The sequence below is a fragment of the Arabidopsis lyrata genome (genome assembly GCF_000004255.2).
Source record: "Arabidopsis lyrata subsp. lyrata unplaced genomic scaffold ARALYscaffold_2, whole genome shotgun sequence".
NCBI lineage: Eukaryota > Viridiplantae > Streptophyta > Magnoliopsida > Brassicales > Brassicaceae > Arabidopsis > Arabidopsis lyrata.
In genome coordinates this window covers 9,431,955-9,455,818 of record NW_003302554.1, presented here as the reverse complement: position 1 = coordinate 9,455,818, position 23,864 = coordinate 9,431,955, and the positions used below count along the sequence as shown (strand labels likewise).

Here is a 23,864-nt window from a genome sequence, read left to right as displayed (position 1 = left end):
ATACATTTATATTCTTAAAAAAAAAAATTCTCGCACAACTTTACGACTACATTCTTTAATTTGTAGTCTCGCAAAACTATGCAAAACATCTCTATACTTTACGAGACAGATTAACTTATTTGATACTTGTAAATGCGGGGTTTAACTAGATCAAGGGCCAATGCGGGGTTTTATTGGTTTGTTTTCTGGATTTTACCAAATTTATAATTAACGGATTTTAACATTGGACCTGAAACGGATTAATGTTAGGTCGTCAAGTGTACTGTACCGACTGCAGATCTAGATCGGATTATGACACCTAGTAAATTAAATATATAGATTATAAAGTACATAAAGCAAATTAATTTGAATAAAAATATTTCTATTTTTTAATATTTTGTAAACAAATGAACTAAAATTTACGCAAATATATTCCCGCGCTGCACAACGTGGGTCATTACCTAGTTTCCAAATATTTTAGCTTATATGTAAAGATTCCTTATGTATCAAATACATTAAATTTGTATATCAAATACATTAATTATTTTGATTCGAAATTATTATTATTATTATTATTATTTTTTTTGTCATCCACAATTAATTAGAGCTCAAAAGAGCCATTCCTGAGGAATGTTGTTTACATAGGTGATATGAAGCGGTTCTGTACGAACTTTTCGTGCCAGGTTATCCGCCTTAACATTAGCCCTACGAGAAATTAAAGATAAAGAAAAAGATGAAAACTCCTCCTTGTCGCTCTGAAATTCCTCCAAATACACTGAAAACGCCGGCCATTCGGTTGGAGAAGACACCATCTTCACCAGGTCTGAACAGTCTGTAAAGAACGCTACCTCTTGATTATCTGTACCAATCATACACTTCATCGCCCAGAGAAGGGCCTCGACTTCAGCATGTAGTGGAGATAGACTTCTACGGAGGTTCGCAGCTCCCATGGTTGGCGGCTCTCCATTTGACGATGTACAGAACCAGCCTGTATCGGAGAACTTATCACTTTCTTTCCATGATCCATCCACAAAACAACGGTATCCCGAATACTCCGCCTCAAGTGAAATATCCCTCACTCGATCTTGATGTACCAAGTCCACAGAACCATGATTTTCATTATGGAGCTAAATTTAAGCTGACTGCCACAATTGTGCCTCTTTTTCCGCTAATCGTAATACTTCTATTGGGTCTGTATCTAAGTTTTCAAAGATCTTTTCGTTCCTTGCTTTCCAAATATACCAAATAATCCATGGAAAGGCTGACGAATCAACTTCCGTAGGTATTCTCCAAAATAAGTGATCCAAATTCGTAAAATTAGATTCCGTGGGGAAAATCCCATAGCCGTAGGAATCTGTGAAAGTGCCCAAATCTGCCTTGCCGGGTGGCACTGAAAGAGTGTATGATTGATTGTTTCCTCTGATGCGCCATATCTGGCACATCCCGTGTCACAATCAATTCCTTTTTTCCGTAAATTTTCCGTAACCGGTACACATCCCGTTAAGATTTGCCATATGAAATGGCGTATCTTAGGTGGACACTGCACTTGCCAAGAATATGCTTTTAACGTGTTGATGTTAGGGCCAAAAACGTTTAAATTGGTCTCCGACTTTTTCATCCGTGTAGAATGATATCCCGATTTAACTGTAAATTTTCCGGATTTTGTAAAATGCCAACCCAAAGAATCTTCTTTTGTTGGTGCACCCACATGTATGGCGCTGATTAGAGCGACATTTTCAGAAGTAAAGATCGCTTTTAAGAGATCAATATTCCAAAAGTTTGACCGATTATCTATAAGGTCTTTAACTTTTAAAGATGGGTCAGCAACTGACCCATTACTTTTTGCTGGTCTCGGGAATTGAGCTGGAATCCAGGGATCCTCCCACACCGAGATGGATGTCCCAGATCCGACTCTTTTCATAAGTCCTTTATTAACCAGAGATCTAGCTGAACATATACTCGCCATCCATATGATGGGGAATATGATTTTATATTTTCCAAAGGATTGGATTTCCTAAAATACCGTCCTTTAAACACTTTTGCGAATAAAGAATCTGGAACCGTAATCAACCGCCATAATTGTTTTGCTAGTAAAGCTGAATTAAAATCATCCACATTCCGAAATCCTATTCCCCCTTCCGATTTGCTATCGCACAATTTGTTTCAGGCCATCCAGTGCATACCTCTGGAGTCACCATTTGAGCTCCACCAGAAATTTGCTACCGCGCTAGTAAGTTTAGAAGTGATTGTTTTTGGTAGTCTGAAGTACGACATAACATAAGTTGGTAGTGCTGCAGCTACCGATTTAATCATCACTTCTTTTCCCCCTTTTGATAAAAATTTAGCCGACCATCTGTTAATCCTTGTTTGTAGTCTATCTCTGACAAAAGAGAAAATTTTTGTCTTGGAGCCCCCTAAACTCTCCGGCAATCCGAGATAAGAACCCATACCACCGATTTTAGTGATACCTAAGGTAGATTTGATTTCTTCCTTGATATCATCATCTACCTTGTGTCCAAACTGAATCGAGGATTTTAAAAAATTAATCTGCTGTCCTGAGACCTCTTCATACTTCTTTAAAATCCCTAAAATTACCCCGCATTGGTCTTTGTTAGCCTTGCAAAAAAATAAACTATCATCCGCAAATAACAGATGTGAAACCGAAGGGCTTGCATTTGCCACTTTGATGCCTGTAATTAATTTTTCCCGTTCTACTTTCCGAATATTTGCAATGAGCACTTCTGTGCAAATGATGAATAAATAAGGTGAGAGCGGGTCTCCTTGTCGTAAACCCCTCTCTGGTACTATTAGTCCTCTAGGTTGTCCATTAAGGAGAACTCTATATTGGACCGTTGTAATACACCACATTATCCATTTAATCCATTTTTCACAGAAACCCAACTTCCTTAAGACCTTCTCGATGAAAATCCATTCTACCCTATCATAAGCCTTGCTCATATCCGTTTTAATGGCCATATATTTGCCTTTACAAGACGGGTTAGTTCTCAACCCATGGAACATCTCTTGTGCAATGAGAATATTATCTGAAATCAAACGTCCTTCTACAAAAGCGGATTGTGTTTCCGAAATCAGTTTTGGGAGCACCGTCTTAATTCTTTGGCAAAGGATCTTCGATATAATTTTATACCCAACATTGCAAAGACTAATAGGCCGTAATTCCGTCATCCGTGTTGGTCTTTCCGTTTTTGGAATCAGGCAAATATTAGTCGTATTTAGCCGTTTATCAAAAATTTCATCCTCTAAAAAGGAGTTAACCAGACAAAGAAGATCTGTTTTAATAGTAACCCAAGCCTTTTGGAAAAATAAGGCTGTCATACCATCAGGTCCAAGCACTTTAAATTTAGGGTCCGAATGATAACAACATATTTGATCGTGCATAAAAAGCGGTTCTATTGTGTGGTACGGTTTAACTTCTGTACGTGCGGGAGAAACGTATTTGCAGGACAAGTGCGATTTTGATAGAATAAGCGGTGCAAAATAATGTTTGATTAGTGAAAAACTAATTTGCGGAATCTATATATATATATATATATGTTTAAAGTATAGTTAATATTTACTCTTACAATCACAAACACATTATAAATATAATAATTCAAATATTAATTAATATTTTCTAATATTTTGAGTCACCAAAATAATTTATATTTATTAAATAAAACTATTATTCAATAAAATTAATGCATACAAGTATATTTAAGAATTTCAATATATATATGTGTGTGTGTGTGAGCTAAAACGTATAAATTTACTTATATGACTATATATAGATATATATCTATATATACATTTTTGAAGTACAAATATGAAATAAATCCTGGAGTTGACACGTATTTACAAGAGAATGCCATTGTCATAACTGTTTATCTATTAACTAATATTACAAAATATTTTCTAAAAAATCTTAGAAACCATGGCTTCCAAATATGGTAACAAATTGATTTTGTTTCTAAATTCGATTAATTGCTAATATTTTTAAAACATCTCTACCTAATTTAAACATTAATATATGATTCTTCTTTCACTTTTATATGATCATATAGTAATTTATTTTGAATTAATATAAAATACATATAATTAATAAAAAAATAGATTTTTTGTGCACATAATGTGATTCATATTTTTAAAAACGGACATAGATTACTCAATCAATGAAGAAAAAATATGTGTACAATGTCCCACATTGTTTAAATAATTGGGCAATGGTTCAGAATCATACTATAAAAAAGACCAAAATGATTCTGAATACAAAACGAAGTTATATGGTGGGACGGGTTTGGGTCGATATTAATACATGACTGTATATTGCGGGTGAAACCTAGAATTAAAAATAAAAATATAATTATGTAATGTTAAATACTAAACAAACCAAACAATATTAACAAAAAAAAATATAACTTAAAATATAAAAAATTTAGTTTAAAAAAATTGACACGCAATACCGCGGGGTAAATTTTTTGATACAAAATAATATCAAATTATTATAATAGTCCATGATTATAAATGCTTTCCAATATTAACACTATATCATTTCTACACCTACAAATCTTCTAAGTACACATATTTCAATTATATTAATGATTATATAAAATAATTAAATGAGATTTTTTTTTATAATATCAATTTAAAAATCCAATAAATTATAAATTATTAAATAAAATACAATTTGCCCCGCGGTATACCGTGGTCCACGGCGCGGACCATGGTATACCGCGGGGCAAATTGTATTTTATTTAATAATTTAATATAATAATTGAGTCATTCTTGGTTAAAATTAAAATAATATAGTTTACATATATATAAAACAATTATTTGAAAAATTAAGAAATTAAGCGACTTTAAAATAAATATTTAACTCTAAATCGGTTTAACTAACTATATATTATAATTTATTTTATTAATTATGTATATTATTCTATTTGTATAAATATCTATTCAAAAGAAAAGAATAAAAATAAGATTATGTACAAATAGGAGAGAGTGAGAGATAGTGAATGAGACTGTGTGAGAGAGTTTTTTTTTTTTTGTAAGTGTATATCATGTGCATTTTTCGTTGGACCTCTGAGTAAAAACTCTTTTAGATTTTAAAGGCGGTTGATAGCTTTAGTTGTTGAATAATTACGCGATTTGTATTTTTTTCAATTATTTTACAAATGGAAAAAACCCGGAAAAACCGCCATCTAATTTTTTTTTTGCCGTTTAATACGTGTAGTATTAAATTTGGAATAAAAATACTTCATTTAATTTCGGTTGCCTTATAAAACCTTCGTTTTTTAAAAATTAGTAAAATCGTACTCCCGAGTTAACGACTGTTAACTTTGCTAACGGAAGCACTAACTGCGGTTAAAACTTTAACTCATGGTATTTACGTATAGATATAATCGCTTTTCATAACTATACGAATAAATTATCGTAGTCGAGTGGTTAAATGTTGGTACGTTATTCTACCAATCCAGGGTTCGAATCCTCCCCTCCGCATTTTTTAGACACGTTTTTTTTTTTTTTTTTTTACTTCATCTTCTTCGTCATCTAGAAACTGATCGGAGAGAGATCGAGAATTGATTTTGCTTTAATTCCAGATTTCGTTGAGTAGTAAGATACATGTAGCTGGTGTTCTTTACATGTCTATAGATTCGCATTTCGTTTCAAAAAAATTCTCAATTGGTTCTAAGAGTTTTGAAGAAGACAAAACAATAAAACTAAACACGATTGCTGCTCTTCAACCGATTGAGTTTCTCTGGGAAGGATCTGCCGGAAATGGATTTTCTCGGAAACTGCAACGCATCAGATCTCGGATTTCTAAAATTCTGGGTTTAGGAATTGGTCTGGAAGGCATCGTTCAGTTGGAGAAGATGAAGACAAAAGAGAAGGAGGAAAAAAAAAATTAAAGAAAAAAACTAAAAAAACGTCTAAAATGACAAAAGGGGTTTGAACCCTGGTTCAGTAGGACAAATAACCTACATTTAACCACCTGACTAAGACAAAATATTCGTAATGATTTGAAAAGAGATTGTATATATATACTCTTGAACACCATGGGGTAAGTTTTAACCGCAGTTAGTGTTTCCGTTAGCAAAGTTAACGGTCGTTAACTCGGGAGTACGATTCTACTAATTTTTATAAAACGAAGGTTTTATAAGGCAACTGAAATTAAATGAGATATTTTTATTCCAAATTTAATACTACACATATTAAATGGCCAAAAAAAAATTAAATGGCGGTTTTTTCGGGTTTTTTTCCCTTTTACAAAAACACCAATTTATAAATAGTAAGCTGAATGGAGAGTAAAGATATGTTACTCCAAAAACGCTTGGAAACCGCACCGCAAACAGGTCTCCACTCAAGGCCTTAAAATAACAAATTATATGTAATATTTGTACCATCTTTCTCATGTAAATATCACGTATTGTAACAACACAATCATAATTTTTTCCTATAATTTTCTTAAAATGGTTTTTTATATTATATAGTATATTTATTAAAAATTAATTGTACTATACATATATATATATATATATATATAATAAAAGCTAAAAAACTTTTCACCAAAAATCACATACGCGAACCAATATATCTCAGAGATTTATGACTCCAACAATAATATGTATGACTAGATTTTACCCCGTTGTACACCGCATATCGATTTTTTATAGCTAAAATTTTGAAATTTGAAGTTGTAATTATTTGTTAGTATTATTTGATTTGTTTAGTGTTTAAGATTGTATAATTGTATTTTGATTGTTAGTTCTAGGATACCATCCGCAGTATACCATTTAGTATACCATTTGGGTATTAGTATCGATCCAAACCCGATCCACCATATAACCTCGTCCCGTAAAATTAAATATCATTTTGTTAATTTTATTTTTAATAATATTTTATTTAAAAGACACATAATTTGAGTCAATCTAAAAGTTTGCTTTAAATAGTTCTCATAATATATATATATATATATATATATATATTTTAATTGGTACAGAGTTCAAATATTATTAATATTATAAAATTTTTATGGAATTTAAATATTATAAATTATTTTAAACGTTTTATAAAGTTTAAATATTAATATTTAAAATTGCTATAAATTGTTAGAAAGTTCAATTATTTATAATATTTGAACTTCATAAACGTTTTAATATTATATATATTTAAAATGTTTTATAAGTTTAACTTTTCTAAAGTTTAAATAATTATAATAGTTAACTTTCAACAAAGTTTAAATATTTATAATATTTTGAAACTTTTCAAAAGTTTCAACTATTTAAAATAAAGAACCAGAGTATATTGGATAACACTTTTAATTTTGTACGCCCAATAAATCAAGCTTTCTGATTATTCATATTTATGAATCATTTTGGTCATTTTGATAGTATGACTCTTAACCATTATTGTATTTCTTAAGCAATGTTGGACATTGTACACATATTTTTTTTTTCATCGAATGAGTAATATCTGTCCATTTTTTAAAATTTTGAATCACATCATATGCAAAAAAATCTAAAATTTTATTAACTATATATATTTTATATAAATATTAAAATATATATATATGAAATTTGGCCAACTCTCTCCATATGAGTGCCACATCATCACATAAAAACATAACATGTGTTTTAAATAAAAATTTAGCCAAATTAACTAAGAAAAAATTAAAAGTTCTTTATTGCATTAAATCCTCCATCAATTCTACTCTTAAGTGATTTATTCGAATTTTTTTTTTTAAAAATATGTTAATAAAAAGCACTACATTCATTATACTCTTATTTTACTAAATTTTTTTTTATCAATGGTCACCACTCGATAATGACTGAAACTTTATTTTTGTTGTAATTTAGTTGTTTGCTACCTAAACTCTTATTAGTTTAGTAATTTTACCTCGAGTCTTTCTCATTATTACGTTTTGTTGTTCATATATGACTTATCATATGACTTTCTCTCTTTTTATTTTTGTGTCTTACGGTAAGTTGGTAACATTGACATGCAAATTTTTTCAAGTGATGGGCCTTTGAGACATTAGACATACCAAAGAATTCAAGACACGACTTTTCTTTTATATGGCTATATACAATGGTAGAAGATTTAAAAGTGTTGACTTAAATAACATTTTAGTTTTTGCTTTCTTTCTCTTAATTTCATATGAACACTCTTTATAATCTTGTTTAATTTATGTCTATCCAATATCTAATAATGAGTCTATCATCATGGGCTTGGAGTACTAGATCATGAGAGTACACATAATTGTATTTATAATCAAGTTAGGCGAGTTTCACATCATACAAATAACATAATTACATATAATTGTATAAAAATTTCTATATTGTTTGTATGTATTCATGATGGTGAAAAAAAATTAGGATCTTAGAAATATAAATAACCAGATTTATACAAAAATGTATAAATCGATATTTCAAGTAAAAAATGATTCTAATCATAAAAATTGTAACTAAATAAGATGAATTTAATTTTATCAACTACACGATAAGAAATAAAAAAAAGTAAACAAAAGCAACAAGAACAATCAACATAATGAGGAAAAAACATAGAACAATCAACATAATCTGTTCTTAACAATTTTTAAAAGAAACTCACGCGTAACGTGGATATTCGTCTAGGTGAATACCCATGCTACGTGTGGGTTGTTGTTTTGAAAATTATTAAAAATAAATTATACTTTTCTTTGTTGCTAATTTATGTAGTTATAATTTTTATGGTTAGATTCATTTTTGATTCGAAATATCAATTATACATTTTATATATATAAATTAATTATCTATATACTAAGATTCTAATTTTTTTGTACTATCATAAATACATACAACAACAATATATGATATATTGATACAATGGTATGTAATTATGTTTCTTTTATAGTTTAAAACTTGCTTCACTTGATTATAAACAAACAATTCCTTATTTTATGTACTCACTCGTGATCTATTACTCCAACCACGCACATTATAATAGGCTCATGATTAGATACTACTGAATTGACATAATTTGAACAACATATGTAAAACTAACTATTCATTTGCTCCAAGAGTTTTCATATGAAAAGAAAAAAAGAAAGCAAAAACTTGAAGAGTCATTTAAGTCAACATTTTTAGATCTCTCTCCTTGTATTTGCATATATTTGAGAGAATTGTCGTGTCTTGAATTTTTTTGATTTGTTTAAAGTCTCAAAAGTCTATTTCTTGAAAAAACTTAGGTAGAGAGGTTTTATGAAATTAGCAATTAATTGAATGTAGAGTCCTTTATGTTAGCGCCGGTACTATGGGTTGGATTTTTGTTTAGGTAAACCGTTTGATTCAGATCGCTGTGTCTGGCATATTTCTGATTTGGGCTTCGTCCCTTTTGTAACCATGTAAACTGTTCACGCCCATGGGCTAAAACCCAATTTCTCGGAAGATTAATAGATTGGTTGTTTCAAAAAAAAAAAAAAGATTAATTGAATGTAGTTAAGGAAATATAAGATTTAAGAGAGAATTAATGATTTAAATCGTCTTGCTAATATCTTCAATTCAATTTTGCAAATCATAAGAATTTAAGACAATGTCTCGTAAATAAATGCCACCTTCAGGATTTACTTCAAAGAAACCTGCAATCTATATATATAATTCCAAGTTGTGTTTAAGACATTATGAAACCAAATACAACTACTACGTAATCTTCAAACATAGTACCTAATAAAATAATTATTAATATATATGTATATATATAAATAAAATTATTTATATAATTAAATAGCATAAAATTTGCCACGCGTTTGGCGCGGATCTTATCTAGTTTTTATGTTATTTATGAAATTAAAAATGATACTATAATACCTTATCTATACTAGTATTTTTTAAAGACATTTTGTACTTGGATTCGAGTCAAACATATCCGAAATTATGAACCGGATATCTATACTGATTCTCATAAATATCTATGGTTTAATCCTTGCATCTATAAAATAAAAAATATCCATATCATATTCCATATTTAATTTTGAAGATTTGGTTAACATTTAAAATTATTTTCGTATAAAATAAATTAAAATAACACAGAACGAGTTATTTTGCGGGACAGGGTTATATGGCGTGACGAGTTTGAATTAACATTAATAAAAATTTAAACTATCATTAACTTGCCGCTTCAATACGGGTTAAATCCTCATTTTATTATTTTTAACACCACCAATATTAGACATATCAAATCAGTCTAATTTAGATAAGATTGTATAAAACAAAAATTGTCCCGTTGTATTTCGTTACTTAATGACAACTGTGATCTATAAAATATAAATGTCTTATAAAATAACACAATTAACAAACTTTTATATATAATACATAACCCTTAAAATTTTAAAAATCACTATTTTTATAAAAAAATGATTAAGATCTAATTTCAAAAGCATAACACCTATAAATTTTGTTAATTAAGCTAGGAAATCAATCCTTCTAAGATATTACATCCACTTCTCATTTACTTTGGTGCTTTCATCGAGATGTATCATGTATGTATGTGTTTTAACAACACAATATGACTTGCTAGAAGCTCTATGAGAGCTTTTCCTATCCATTTTTTGGTTTTTTATTTGTTAATTTTTTAAATTTTATGATATTATATGTGGATGTTTTCTTACCTATTAAAATGACATCAATTGACAAAAAAATAATTAAAGAGTTCATCAAAAAAAGATTGTTTTGAATGAGAAATAATTTTTATTTGTGATGGTATATATGTGTTTACTACACACAATACAAATATTTCTCTCAACCTTTTTGAAAACGAATTGCTTACTGTTTATAAAAAAAGACTACCATTGCTCAAATTCTACATTGGTATAAATGTTATTTTAATATTTTCCACTCTAATTATAAGATAATTTTTTTTTTTTCCACTGAGTTGTATTAAATCAAAAACCAAAAGTTTCAAACAAGAAGGAAACAGAGCATTAATTTAAAGAAGATAAGAGCAACGCCAAAACAGAGGGCGAGACCAAAGTAAAAACAGAGACTTAGCCTTGAGAACGGCGTTCTCTTTCGATGCGGTCATGTAACCAAGATGGACCTCCTAAAGCTAAGTAAGAAGTGAAGCGACCTTCTCGGGTAACACTGCATGCAATATCCCTAGCCAACGAGTTGGCTTTCGGTGAAGAGAGTTTGAAAGTAACCTCCCCCATCACCCGTATTACCTGCACAATTTTGTTAAGAACATAACGATATTTTGGCCACTCTTTCGGATTTTCCAAGGCTGACATTGCAGCCGCACAATCAGTCCAAACCTCGCAGGAGCCAATATGAAGTTTATGAAGACTTTGTAGAGTCCAAAAAATGCACTTCAGCTCCGCTGCAACTCTGTTGAATAAAGGTAAGAATGCATCCCGAGCATGAAATAAAGCATCCCCGTTATGATTGCGAAGGATCCATGCTGCTCCACAAAAATACTTGTCATTTAGCTAAGATGCATGAATGTTGCATTTTAAAACACCAACAGCAGGACGAGACCAAAATTTTCGGGGCATAAAGTAATTTCTTGCAGCCCACACAGACTCTGTGGCTAGAATCTGGTTTTGTTTGATCCATTCCTCTGCTTCTTCCAATGCAGTAGCAAGGACAAAATGATGATCAGTGCCCTTAGCTGCATACAATATAGCATTACGAGCCTTCCAAATCTCCCATAAGACCCATGGAACTGCCGCCCGAACATGCGGATCTAAACCTGGCTTCTCGATTAAGCTTAGAGCGTATTCAATGTTTTGGGAAACAGAGTTGGTGAAGCCATGGCTTGGTAATGGTAGTTTAGTCGCAGACCACACCTGAGATGCCAATGTACAGCTGAATAGCACATGGGAAATCGTTTCCTCCTCGGTGTTGCAAATTGAGCATATTGGTTGTGTGTTGATACCATGACTTCTTAAACACTCTGCAACTGCTAAGGCCCCTGACAAAGCACGCCATAAGAAAAGTTTAATTTTTGGCGCCGTCACGACAGACCAAACCTCTTCTTTAAGCTTGTTAAGCTTCTGAATTCTTTCCGGGATAACTTCCATGGTTGTTGCCTCACGGCCTAGCACCTAGTTACCACTCTTGACCGAGTACCTTCCATCTTTTGTATATGCCCATACAAATCTGTCCTGTAAGTGAGGATCCGGAGGGAAAGAGCTGATTTGAGTGACGTCACAGGTAGGAAAAAACTCATTTAAGAGTTGAATGTTCCAAGTTCCTTGTGGTGTTATCAATGTTACTACCTTGAGATTAAGGTCCATCATTAGTTCCTTATTAATCGGACGTCTCGGATAAACATCCCTCACCCATTTATCAGCCCAAATACGTGTATCCTTACCATTCCCTATTGATTTCATCAAGCCTCTTTCCAATAGTTCCCGACCAAACAATATACTTTTCCTAGCATACGACGGTCTGTAGCCAATTTTTGCCTCTAAAAAACTTTTCGTAGCAAAATATATGGCTTTATACACTCGAGAAACTAATGACTCAGCGCAGTCTAGAAGCCGCCAAGCTTGTTTCGCTAGTAAAGCTTGGTTGAAACTTCCAATATCACGAAAACCCAATCCTCCATGTTTTTTGGATTTACATAATTTCTCCCAGGAGACCCAATGCATTTTGTGCTTATCTTCACTTGCATTCCACCAAAAACTGGACATGGCGCTTGTTATTTGTTGGCATTGATGCTTCGTCAAGCGGAAACATGACATTGCATACAAGCGACGAAGAGAAGTGAAACATATTTTACGGTTTTCAGATTTTACACTTAGAGAAATTTTCAGAATTAGGGTAAATTTGGGGAATTTGTATGGACCGGGTTATTTTCTTATCGACTGGGTTCGGGTTGTTAGGTTGGATCGTAGTTTAATTATTTTCGTCTGGGTTTTATGTAATTTACTCACTTTCTCGATTTAAAATAAATTCGATAATAAAAAGAAAACATAAGAGTGGCATAAGAGGCTAGCATTTCTCGATTAGTGGCACAAGAGGTGAATTCTCCCGTAAAACACACAAATATTGGTCCTGACATTATTTCATTTTATGTTTTTTTTATCTGGAAAGATATTTCTTTTTGTTCTTTGTCTGAAACCTTCGACAATTTTCCAATCTGAGAAAATAATTTTTGTCGGCCGATCGACGAAGCTGTATCGAAATCCATCCGAAATTCACTTCCATCGTCTTCGCTTATACATCAATTCTTTGCAAATTATAAGATCTTAAAAGAGGTAAGCTTTTCTTCTCTTTGATTTTTGTTTGAACTTTTTTGGAATCTGCCGATTGGGTTTCTACCATAGATTTTTTCTTGTTTCATTATAGATCTTATACAACGATTGTGAATAACCCACAGAATTTGATTAATTATTACCTTTTTCATATCTAATTGCATGCAATTTTTTTACATGTTTCGTTTTGTTTAAACATGTTAGTTAGTCAATCAATCTGTTTCTTCTCAAAATTCATAGTGTTAATAGACTAAATCTAATCAATTTCAATATATCTTTTAAGCTGTAAATCTATAATTTTTTTTTTGTTTTTATAATTGTTTCAGATTAGTAGCCATATTTCAATGGGTTCTCAAAAGAAGAAGAAGAATGAAGATAAGTTTTTTTTTTATCCAGATTATTGTATAACTTGAGCACTTTATTGCAAAATGCTCCTGCTTCATTATTCTTTAGCTGAATGTTAGATTCATGATACAAAGTTCAATGTTTGCAGGCGAAGTAGAATTTTGCGCACATAATTCTTATGGAGCTGAAGCAGTAACAGTTTAATTTGGAGCATTCTTGAAATATAATTTGGTACAATCCTTTTAATTTAAAACGGCAATGTTTCTTAGTCTTTAGAATGATTTGTATGGTTGTACTAATGAAACTTTGATAACTGTTAAAAATCTGCAGACAAATGATCAATTTGAAGTTGGATTCTTAAGGAGGGAAGAGATTTGGTGTTGTAATTAGAGGTTTTTAAAGATCTATATTTAAAAAGGTTAGTAAGATATTAAACATAACACTTTTGATTAGGTGATAACAATATAGACCTACTCTATTGATTTCCAAATTTGGTTGAATAAGTGTAGATGAAATACTTACAAATTAATTATGTCAGAAATTTTTAAATAGTAATTTCGTTTCTTGTGATGCTGTTGGAGCTTTATTCTGCATTTGTTTGTTAATAGAAGTAGTGAGTTGTGAGATTTTCTATATTATAATTGATCGGACTGTTTGGTTAGCAGTAATAACCATTATTACTTATAAATATGAAATAGTTAACTTCATATTACTGAATATGATGGTATTAGGACATAAAACTTTTGAAAAACAAAGTTAAGCTGTTATAAGCTAGATGTGTCTTCGAATTCATGTAAAAAGAAAACATGAAAATAACAGAAACAGTAGGGTTGGGTATCAGTTCTTCTCTTGAAACTTCAATCACTGATTCCTTTATTTGCCAAACACACGTTTTCATACCTTGTTTGACCTGCTCAGACATAAAGAAATCAGAAACTCTTATAGTATAACAGAGATATATCAGAATCATTTCATATTTGTTCTTACCTCTGTGAACAAATGTCTCTTTCAACGCTTAGTCTTATAGGTTCTGGAAAACTTCCTTAAACACCACATTCATCGTTTCCTTCTGCGGTTTGCCTTCTTTATCCACTATTAGGATCTTCAGTCCTTTCTTTGAAGTTACCCTTGAGATAGCCACATATAGTTGGCCATGTGAAAAGCATGGTCTGGGAAGATAGATGCCAACATGATTCAGAGATTGCCCCTGACTTTTATTAATGGTCATAGCAAAAGCCACTGCTATTGGAAGTTGTCTTCTTCGCATTTTAAAAGGAAGTTTACTGTCGGATGGAGATATCAATATCCTGGGAAGGATCACTTTATCTCCAACTCTATCACCTGTAATAATGACTGCCTCAATAAGTTTGTCAGCCATTTGTGTTATTTGCAGCCTGGTGCCATTCATTAATCCTCCTCTTGGATCTAGGTTTCTTAGTAACATCACAGGACAACCAACTTTCAACCTTATACCATGATTTGGCAATCTAGATACCTTTAGATTGTTCAAAACTCTGATGTTATAACTGGATTATTCTTACCTCCAATGTCAGAAGGATCTACAGAATCAGAACTTAGGTATATTTGTTCCTCACCTACACACAATATAACATTGACTTTAACAACATATAAATATTACAAAAGCTCAATAACATGGTTAGTATGGATACTAACCTTCCATTTGATCAAGCATATAATTGTTGATCATACCAACATCTTCATTGGTGGGGCATAAAATCTCCCTCTGTTGAAAGAAGACATGATCGTTTTTGTCCTTCAATAACTTAGGATCTCCATAAATTTCCCTGCTTATTGTCTCAATTGGATTATCAGCATCTTTGATTAAAAACTCATCAGGAATTTCTATCATCACTTCTCCATCGTTAGGCTGTGCTATCTTACCATCACCAACTGCTAGAATCCACTCTGAAAATAACACAAATGTTTGAGAGGTATGCTTTGGGTTTGAGAGCTATTTAGGAGGAGGTAACTCTTCCTTGACAGTTCTGTGATGGGAAGAGCCATTGTTTGAGAGGTATGCTTTGCGTTTGATAGCTTAGTGTGTATTGAGAATGTCGTTTGATTTCTATATTTATAAGAGATGGAGAACGTATAGGGTTGCTTAGGGTTTAGAAAATTACCGCCTAAGAGAAGATTTGAGAATAAGAATAGTTGAGGTATATACTTAATTTATTCGGATATGAAGATATAGAGTTTGTTATTATTGGTTAAACTAATAACAAATCAAGGAAATCGAATATTAAGAGATAAGTTTTCTTTGAATCATCTAAATATATGGGATTGAGTTTTTATTGAAATATCGGTTTAGTTAATTAGTGAATATAGGTTTGTTTATTATGGAAAATATCTTTATATGCACGAATCTAATATTATGTTTTGAATTAATGCAGATCTACCAATTGCGAGAGAAATATAAAGGCCCAAGATCGACTAAGCCCAATAAGCTCATTATGCACTTCTGGATAGAGATCCGACTGCTGGCTCCAAGATCCGCTGGTAATGGATCCAAGATCCGCGTGTAATTGCCCTTGAAATTGTCCATTATACCCTCTGACGATTTCTGTTTTTTAGTCGTTGGTTTAAAATTTTCCAATGACATTCTATTGTAATTTTTTACACTTTATTTGGTTAGTTTAGTTTAGTATAGATTATAAGATAATTTGAATAATTTTTTTTTGTTTGAGTTTACTTTTTACTCTTTACATTTCAGTAAAACTTGTCTTACAAAAAAGTAAAATTTTTTTTTTTTTTTTGTCATCAAGTAAAAATTTGTTTTCAGGAAATATAATTAAAATAAAACATTTTATTTCTAAAACGAGAAAAAAAAAGAAATTGAAGCAAATTTCAGTATAAAGTTGAATTCTCATCACCATTCACCGTCTTCTTCTTCGTTTTCAGATTTTTGTCGCCTTTCGCTTCTGGAAAAATTCACACTGGTAAGCCTCTTCCTTTACCAAACCCATTTCTCTTCTCTAGCTCCTTCTGAGTTCGCTTTTCGAAGAACCCTAGAAATCGCGAGAATCTTCTTCCCCCTTTTTTCTTCGCAAAATCAGAAATCATAATCACAATCTCTACGTTTCTGCAGTTTTCAGGGCTCGCTTCTGCGTTATCGTACTTCTAATTGGTTGAGATAAACATGGCTAGGAACGCAATCTCTGACGATGAAGGTACCTAAATCGCTTCGTCGCAAACCCTAATTTTTTATGTGTGAAACGCCGTAATAATACTAGGGTTTTGTTTATTTTCTTCTGATTTGTCTTAAAAATTGAATTTTTTTGTTTCCTTTGGGTAGAGGATCATGAGCTTGAGGATGAGGACGCAGAGCCAGTTCATGGAGATCCAGTTGAGCACGATGACAACGATGATGAAGAAGATGATGATGACGGTACAAGTTTTTTCCTTGATTTTTGACTACTCCGAGTGAGAAATGTGTCGTCTTTGTTTCTTTTCATTTTGAGATTTCCTCAGTTTCTTTTTGCTTACCATCCTAAACCTGAAAGCTTTAGAGTCTGATTGCGTCGAAGGAAAATAGTGGTATGGTTTGGTTAAGTACAGAGGTGCATGCAGTTCTTTGTCTTAAAAACGATTCATTTGGAGAAATTATGTTGCATGTGCTCCATTAGAAGATGCAGTGTCTGGATTTGACAACACAAAAAAAACAGTTAGGAAATCAATGTTGGATGGGTCGAAAAATTAAGTGAATGCATAGATGTGTGTGTTCTTAGATGTTTATTTATTTGCTGCAAAATCTCTCCTTTTACCATTTTTGGTTTCTATATTCTCTGTTTCATATGGTTGCTTGATTCAATCCTTTTTAGACTTCATGGTTTCTGTATATTAAGTTTTGAGCTTCACACATTTCTCTCACCTTGGGTTTGAGTCGGTAGGGTTTTTTGCACTTAGATTCAGGCTATTTTTGTTCCATGATGTGCAATCCGTATATCTGTTTTGTAGTTGGGAATGAGTATGAGAATGATGGGTTCATAGTGAATGATGAAGAAGAAGAAGAAGAAGATGAAGAGGACGAAGAAAGGAAAGATAGCGATGAGGAGAGGCAGAAAAAGAAGAAGAAACGAAGGAAAAAGTGAATATTATATCCCTACTCGTTCTCTTAAATTTGATCCTTTTCTAACATATGAAAAAACTTAATGTTAGTGTCGACATGCATGATACACTTGAATAAATGTGTCCTTAATTCTCAGCATTCTTGATTTGTGATTTTCATATGCATTGTTTGTGATTAGTATATAAGTTACCATTAAACGAACTATAGCAGGTCTGTTCTCTTTCTGATTAACCTTCCATGTATGATGATTTTAATAGGGACGAAGATCTTGATGAAGATGATTATCTGCTTCTCCAAGATAACAACGTCAAATTCGAAAAGGTTAGTCATGTTTGTGTATAACTATATCAGGATTTTGTACATAACAATAAAAATATATGTGCAGTACTAATACATTTTGACTTTTTTCTTGAACCATGACAGAGGAAGTATAAGCGGTTGAAGAAAGCTCAAAGGGAAAGGGACAATGGTCCGGGGGAATCATCCGATGATGAGTTTGATGGGAGAGGTGGAGCTAAAAGAAGTGCTGAGGATAAGATCAAAGACAGGCTTTTTGATGATGTTGATGTTGATGGTAGGTTCTCTTGTGCCTTCTGATACTCTTATGTTTACTGTTGGCACATAGTTGACTATGTACATTTTGTGTCTAGTAGATCCACCTGATGATGTAGGTGATGAGGAAGACTTAGTTGTGGAAGAAGATGTAGTTGGGAGCGAGGACGAAATGGCAGATTTTATTGTAGATGAAGATGATGGGCTTGGTGCTCCTAAGAGGTATTTTTTTTTTTTTCTGTTGTTTATCCCTTTTGTGCTCTTAACATATCTCTTATGTCATGTACATTTTCTGATTCTAGTCAACTTAATTTTTCAGGGGGAACTCGAAAAAAAAGAAATTTAGGCAGGGATCAGATATTAATGCTATGCGAGACGCTAATGAAATATTTGGTGATGTTGACGAATTATTGACAATTCGCAAAAAGGGTTTGGCATCTAATGAAAGGATGGAAAGAAGACTCGAAGATGAGTTTGAACCAACTGTTCTTTCTGAGAAATATATGACAGGGAAAGATGATGAAATTCGCCAGCTTGATATTCCTGAGAGAATGCAGGTACATTATCTTCTTTAGTTTTCTCTATGCTTACTTGTGGTCTATGTTTTATTTGGCGTTCAAGGATAGATGTAAAGATATCTTGTAAACTTTGACAGATATCTGAAGAAAGCACCGGAAGCCCTCCTGTAGATGAAATTAGCATTGAAGAAGAAAGCAATTGGATATATGCTCAACTTGCTTCTCTACTTAAAGAATCTGATGGAACTTTTGAGGGGCGGGGTTTCTCGGTTAATAAGGATGACATCGCAAAATTTTTGGAGCTACATCATGTGCAGAAATTAGAGGTTTTGGATTCATTCTCTCGTTGGATTTTTCCTTGATTCATTGATTAGCTTGATAATGTTTTCTGTTTCGTCTAGATACCCTTTATAGCTATGTACCGAAAGGAGCAATGCCGGAGCTTGTTGGACACTGGTGATGTTGATGGCGCCAATCAAGACAAGAAACCTGAGACCAAGTGGCATAAGGTAAGCAATTTTCTTGGAGAAACAACAAGTACTCAGGTTAACACTTATTGTCAGAGGAAATTTGGTGGATTAATGTAAACTATTTGCCAATGTAGGTCTTCTGGATGATTAATGACTTGGATAAGAAGTGGCTCCTTCTTCGAAAAAGGAAAATGGCTTTGCATGGTTACTATACAAAACGTTACGAAGAAGAGTCTAGGAGGGTCTATGATGAAACTAGACTTAATCTAAACCAGTATCTTTTCGAATCAGTCATTAAGTCTCTTAAAGTTGCAGAAACAGAAAGAGAAGTTGATGATGTAGATTCCAAGTTCAACTTGCATTTCCCTCCCGGTGAAATTGGTGTTGATGAAGGGCAGTATAAGAGGCCGAAAAGGAAATCACAATATAGCATCTGCAGTAAAGCGGGGCTCTGGGAGGTTGCAAACAAATTTGGGTATAGTGCTGAGCAATTGGGACTTGCATTGTCCTTAGAAAAACTGGTCAGTATGCTTTTATATTGTTTGATCCGCATGTTGTACTGGAATGGCAGTTCTGACGCTAATTGAGTTGCAGGTTGATGAACTTGAGGACGCAAAGGAAACACCAGAGGAGATGGCTCAGAACTTTGTGTGCGCAATGTTTGAAAATCCTCTGGCCGTTCTGAAGGGTGCACGGCATATGGTATACTCTGCAATAAAAACTATTTTATGAACTGTTTAGCTGGGTTTAATATTAGAAGAACTTCCCTAATCATTAACGCGGAGATATCCGATTTTTCCTTGTTAGGCTGCAGTTGAGATAAGTTGTGAGCCATCAGTCAAAAAGTATGTCCGTGGCATTTATATGGAGAATGCAGTGGTCTCAACAAGTCCAACAGCAGATGGAAATACAGTAATAGATTCGTTCCATCAGTTTTCTGGCATTAAGTGGTTACGTGAAAAGCCATTGAGCAAGTTTGAGGGTGCACAGTGGCTTCTCATTCAGAAGGCAGAAGAGGAGAAACTTCTTCAAGTAACCTTCAAGCTACCTGAGAATTACATGAATAGGCTAATTAGTGACTGCAATGAACACTATCTAAGTGTTGGTGTTAGTAAGTATGCTCAACTCTGGAATGAGCAAAGAAAGTTGATACTGGAGGATGCACTTCATGCTTTTCTTTTGCCATCAATGGAGAAAGAAGCAAGATCCTTGCTAACTAGCAGAGCGAAGAGTCGGTTGCTTTCAGAGTATGGACAGGCTTTGTGGAATAAGGTGTCTGCAGGGCCATATCAAAAGAAAGAAATGGACATGAATTCAGATGAGGAAGCTGCACCGAGGGTCATGGCATGTTGTTGGGGACCTGGAAAGCCACCAAATACATTTGTGATGCTGGACTCATCAGGCGAGGTGCTTGACGTGCTTTATGCTGGATCCCTCACATCGCGATCTCAAAATGTCAACGACCAGCAACGTAAAAAGAGTGACCAGGATCGTGTTTTAAAGTTTATGATGGACCACCAACCGCATGTTGTGGCTTTAGGAGCTGTCAATTTGTCTTGTACTCGTCTGAAGGATGATATTTATGAGGTAAGGATTCATGTACCATAATGGCACTATGTTCGTTTACTCATGCTAATGCAATCTACATGTTCCATGTTTGGTCTTGAGATAAAGGACTTATATTCATATGGTTCTGGATAACTGTGATCACTTGTTTACTTAATTAGTTTCTCAGTGTCTACTCTGTAGAGGCCTGAATTTTGTGTGTTTATCATCAGTACTTTCAAACTCGCTATACCTTTTTAGACTTCGACTGCTTTAAATAAAATGATGATGTATTATATCTGATTAAATAAGCTTGATTTTCTGCTTTTGTTTCACTTTGTGAAAATTTTATGGCTGTGTTTCAATTTTCATTACTACTCTCTTGGATAGTAAAATTTTGTTATGTTTTATATATCAGGTCATATTCCAGATGGTGGAGGAAAAACCTAGAGATGTCGGACATGGGATGGATGATTTAAGCATTGTTTATGTGGATGAATCGCTTCCTAGGCTATATGAAAATTCTCGAATCTCGGGTGAACAGCTACCTCAGCAGTCAGGGATCGTGAAACGTGCAGTTTCTCTTGGACGCTATCTCCAGAATCCACTAGCGATGGTGGCAACTTTATGCGGTCCAGGTCGGGAAATTTTGTCTTGGAAGCTTCATCCGTTGGAGAATTTTCTTCAGCTAGACGAGAAGTATGGAATGGTTGAGCAGGTTATGGTTGACATTACAAACCAGGTTGGAATCGATATTAACTTGGCAGCTAGCCATGAGTGGTTCTTTTCTCCTTTACAGTTCATATCTGGACTTGGGCCTCGGAAAGCTGCATCCTTGCAGAGGTCGCTTGTAAGAGCTGGTTCAATATTTGTCCGCAAGGACCTAATAATGCATGGACTTGGTAAAAAGGTTTTTGTAAATGCAGCCGGTTTCTTGCGCATCCGCAGAAGTGGGCTGGCTGCTAGTAGCAGTCAATTTATCGACTTATTGGATGACACCAGAATCCATCCCGAGTCATATAGTCTTGCGCAAGAATTGGCGAAAGATATATATGATGAGGATGTCAGAGGTGATTCAAATGATGATGAGGATGCGATAGAAATGGCTATTGAGCATGTGAGAGATCGGCCAGCTTCTTTGAGAAAAGTTGTCCTTGATGAATATCTTGCCAGCAAGAAACGGGAGAATAAGAAGGAAACTTATAGCAATATCATAAGAGAATTAAGCTGTGGTTTCCAGGATTGGCGGATACCATTTAAAGAGCCAAGTCCAGATGAAGAATTTTACATGATTTCAGGTGAAACTGAGGACACCATAGCTGAGGGCAGAATTGTCCAGGCCAGTGTTCGGAGATTGCAGAATGGAAGAGCCATATGTGTATTAGATTCTGGGTTAACTGGGATGCTTATGAAGGAAGATTTCTCAGATGATGGGAGAGATATTGTTGACTTGGCGGACCAACTGAAAGAAGGCGATATCCTAACATGCAAGATCAAATCGATTCAAAAGCAGAGGTATCAAGTGTTCCTTATTTGCAAAGAAAGTGAAATGAGAAACAACAGACACCAGCATAACCAGAATGTGGATGCTTATTACCATGAGGATAGAAACAGTCTCCAGCTTGTAAAAGAGAAAGCTCGAAAGGAAAAAGAGCTGGTGAGGAAGCATTTTAAGTCTCGGATGATTGTCCATCCCCGCTTTCAGAATATCACAGCTGACCAAGCAACAGAGGTATGTCAGATATTTACTCTTCGTTTGGTACTTATATTGAGTCTTGAATGCATTTTTTATATATTGAAAGAAATCTCTGAGTTTCCTTGTTGGTGCTATGTACAGTATTTGTCTGACAAAGACTTTGGAGAAAGCATTGTTCGTCCAAGTTCTCGAGGACTCAACTTTTTAACTTTGACGCTCAAGATTTATGATGGAGTTTACGCTCACAAGGAGATAGCTGAAGGTGGGAAAGAAAACAAGGACATCACAAGCCTACAGTGTATTGGGAAGACCCTGACAATTGGAGAGGACACCTTCGAGGATCTAGATGAGGTATATTTATGTAATTGTGTTATCCATGAACACATTTAGTTGATTCTTGAACATCCGTCAGCTTTTTAACATTCCTCCGACTTTTGTAAGCTTTTTTGGATCTAATTTGGTGCGTCTATAAATGATGTTAACCACACCATCTCATAACTGCAGGTCATGGATCGATATGTTGATCCTTTGGTATCTCATCTTAAGACCATGCTCAACTATCGGAAATTCCGAAAGGGGTCCAAATCAGAAGTAGATGATCTTCTTAGGATCGAGAAGGGAGAAAATCCTTCAAGAATAGTTTACTGTTTTGGGATTTCACATGAACATCCAGGCACTTTTATTCTGTCTTACATAAGGAGCACAAACCCACATCATGAGTATATAGGTTTATATCCCAAGGGATTTAAGTTCAGGAAAAGGATGTTTGAGGACATTGATAGGCTTGTGGCATACTTCCAGAGGCATATTGATGACCCATTGCAAGAATCGGTGCCATCGCTCAGGTCTATTGCTGCAAAGGTACCGATGAGAAGCCCAGCAGACCATGGCTCGTCTGGAGGAAGTGATTGGGGTAGTTCTCAGAATGAAGGAGGGTGGAAAGGAGGCTCAGGTAATGCATTTCAAAGTTGGTTTTTAACTTGCATAGAAAGGCTTGTGTGGTCATTGTTCTACTTCTCGGGATTATGTTTTAATTTAAGTTCTGGTAATCTGGATTTTAGATGCAGAGAAGCATTTATATATTAACATTATTTATGTTGTCTCCTTGACTATACTTATGGACGTCCACTCTTAAGTAACTGTGCAAATGTATTGTAGGGAGGGGTGGTGAGTACAGAAATGGTGGTGGACGTGATGGACATCCAAGTGGAGCGCCTAGGCCATATGGTGGCCGTGGACGTGGTCGAGGCAGAGGACGGAGGGATGATATGAATAGTGATAGACAAGATGGTAATGGAGATTGGGGTAATAATGATACTGGAACTGGAGATGGAGGTTGGGGAAATAGTGGTCTCGGTGCTTGGGGAAGCGAGTCTGCTGGTAAAAAGACTGGTGGTGCAGGGAGCTGGGGTAGTGAGTCTGGCGGCGGTGGTGGTGGTGT

General features: G+C 33.9%; 1 protein-coding gene and 1 long non-coding RNA gene across 3 annotated transcripts in view; both read left to right on the top strand.

Moving 5' to 3' along the window:
• Positions 1-12,999: 12,999 nt before the first annotated feature.
• On the top strand, positions 13,000-16,235 carry LOC110230685. Of its 2 annotated transcripts, XR_002333821.1 has the most exons (5): positions 13,000-13,213; positions 13,537-13,786; positions 13,886-13,973; positions 15,443-15,590; positions 15,967-16,235. It is a non-coding gene; the product is annotated as an uncharacterized LOC110230685 (long non-coding RNA). The 2 variants fall into 2 exon arrangements; XR_002333820.1 differs by lacking the exon at positions 15,443-15,590 and having other exon boundaries at positions 13,010-13,213; positions 15,967-16,215.
• Positions 16,236-16,430: 195 nt separating this feature from the next.
• The window catches only part of LOC110224192 (transcription elongation factor SPT6 homolog), a 7,854-nt gene continuing 420 nt past the window's right edge, over positions 16,431-23,864 (top strand). The window contains exons 1-17 of the mRNA XM_021010032.1: positions 16,431-16,512; positions 16,662-16,743; positions 16,869-16,961; positions 17,531-17,660; positions 17,900-17,963; positions 18,066-18,216; positions 18,296-18,416; positions 18,514-18,751; positions 18,850-19,038; positions 19,114-19,221; positions 19,317-19,703; positions 19,777-19,884; positions 19,990-20,769; positions 21,146-22,459; positions 22,565-22,774; positions 22,928-23,375; positions 23,582-23,862. Coding sequence (XP_020865691.1) covers positions 16,713-16,743; positions 16,869-16,961; positions 17,531-17,660; positions 17,900-17,963; positions 18,066-18,216; positions 18,296-18,416; positions 18,514-18,751; positions 18,850-19,038; positions 19,114-19,221; positions 19,317-19,703; positions 19,777-19,884; positions 19,990-20,769; positions 21,146-22,459; positions 22,565-22,774; positions 22,928-23,375; positions 23,582-23,862 — 4,653 coding nt within the window. The 5' untranslated portion in view covers positions 16,431-16,512; positions 16,662-16,712. The remainder of the gene's footprint in view (positions 16,513-16,661; positions 16,744-16,868; positions 16,962-17,530; positions 17,661-17,899; positions 17,964-18,065; positions 18,217-18,295; positions 18,417-18,513; positions 18,752-18,849; positions 19,039-19,113; positions 19,222-19,316; positions 19,704-19,776; positions 19,885-19,989; positions 20,770-21,145; positions 22,460-22,564; positions 22,775-22,927; positions 23,376-23,581; positions 23,863-23,864) is intronic.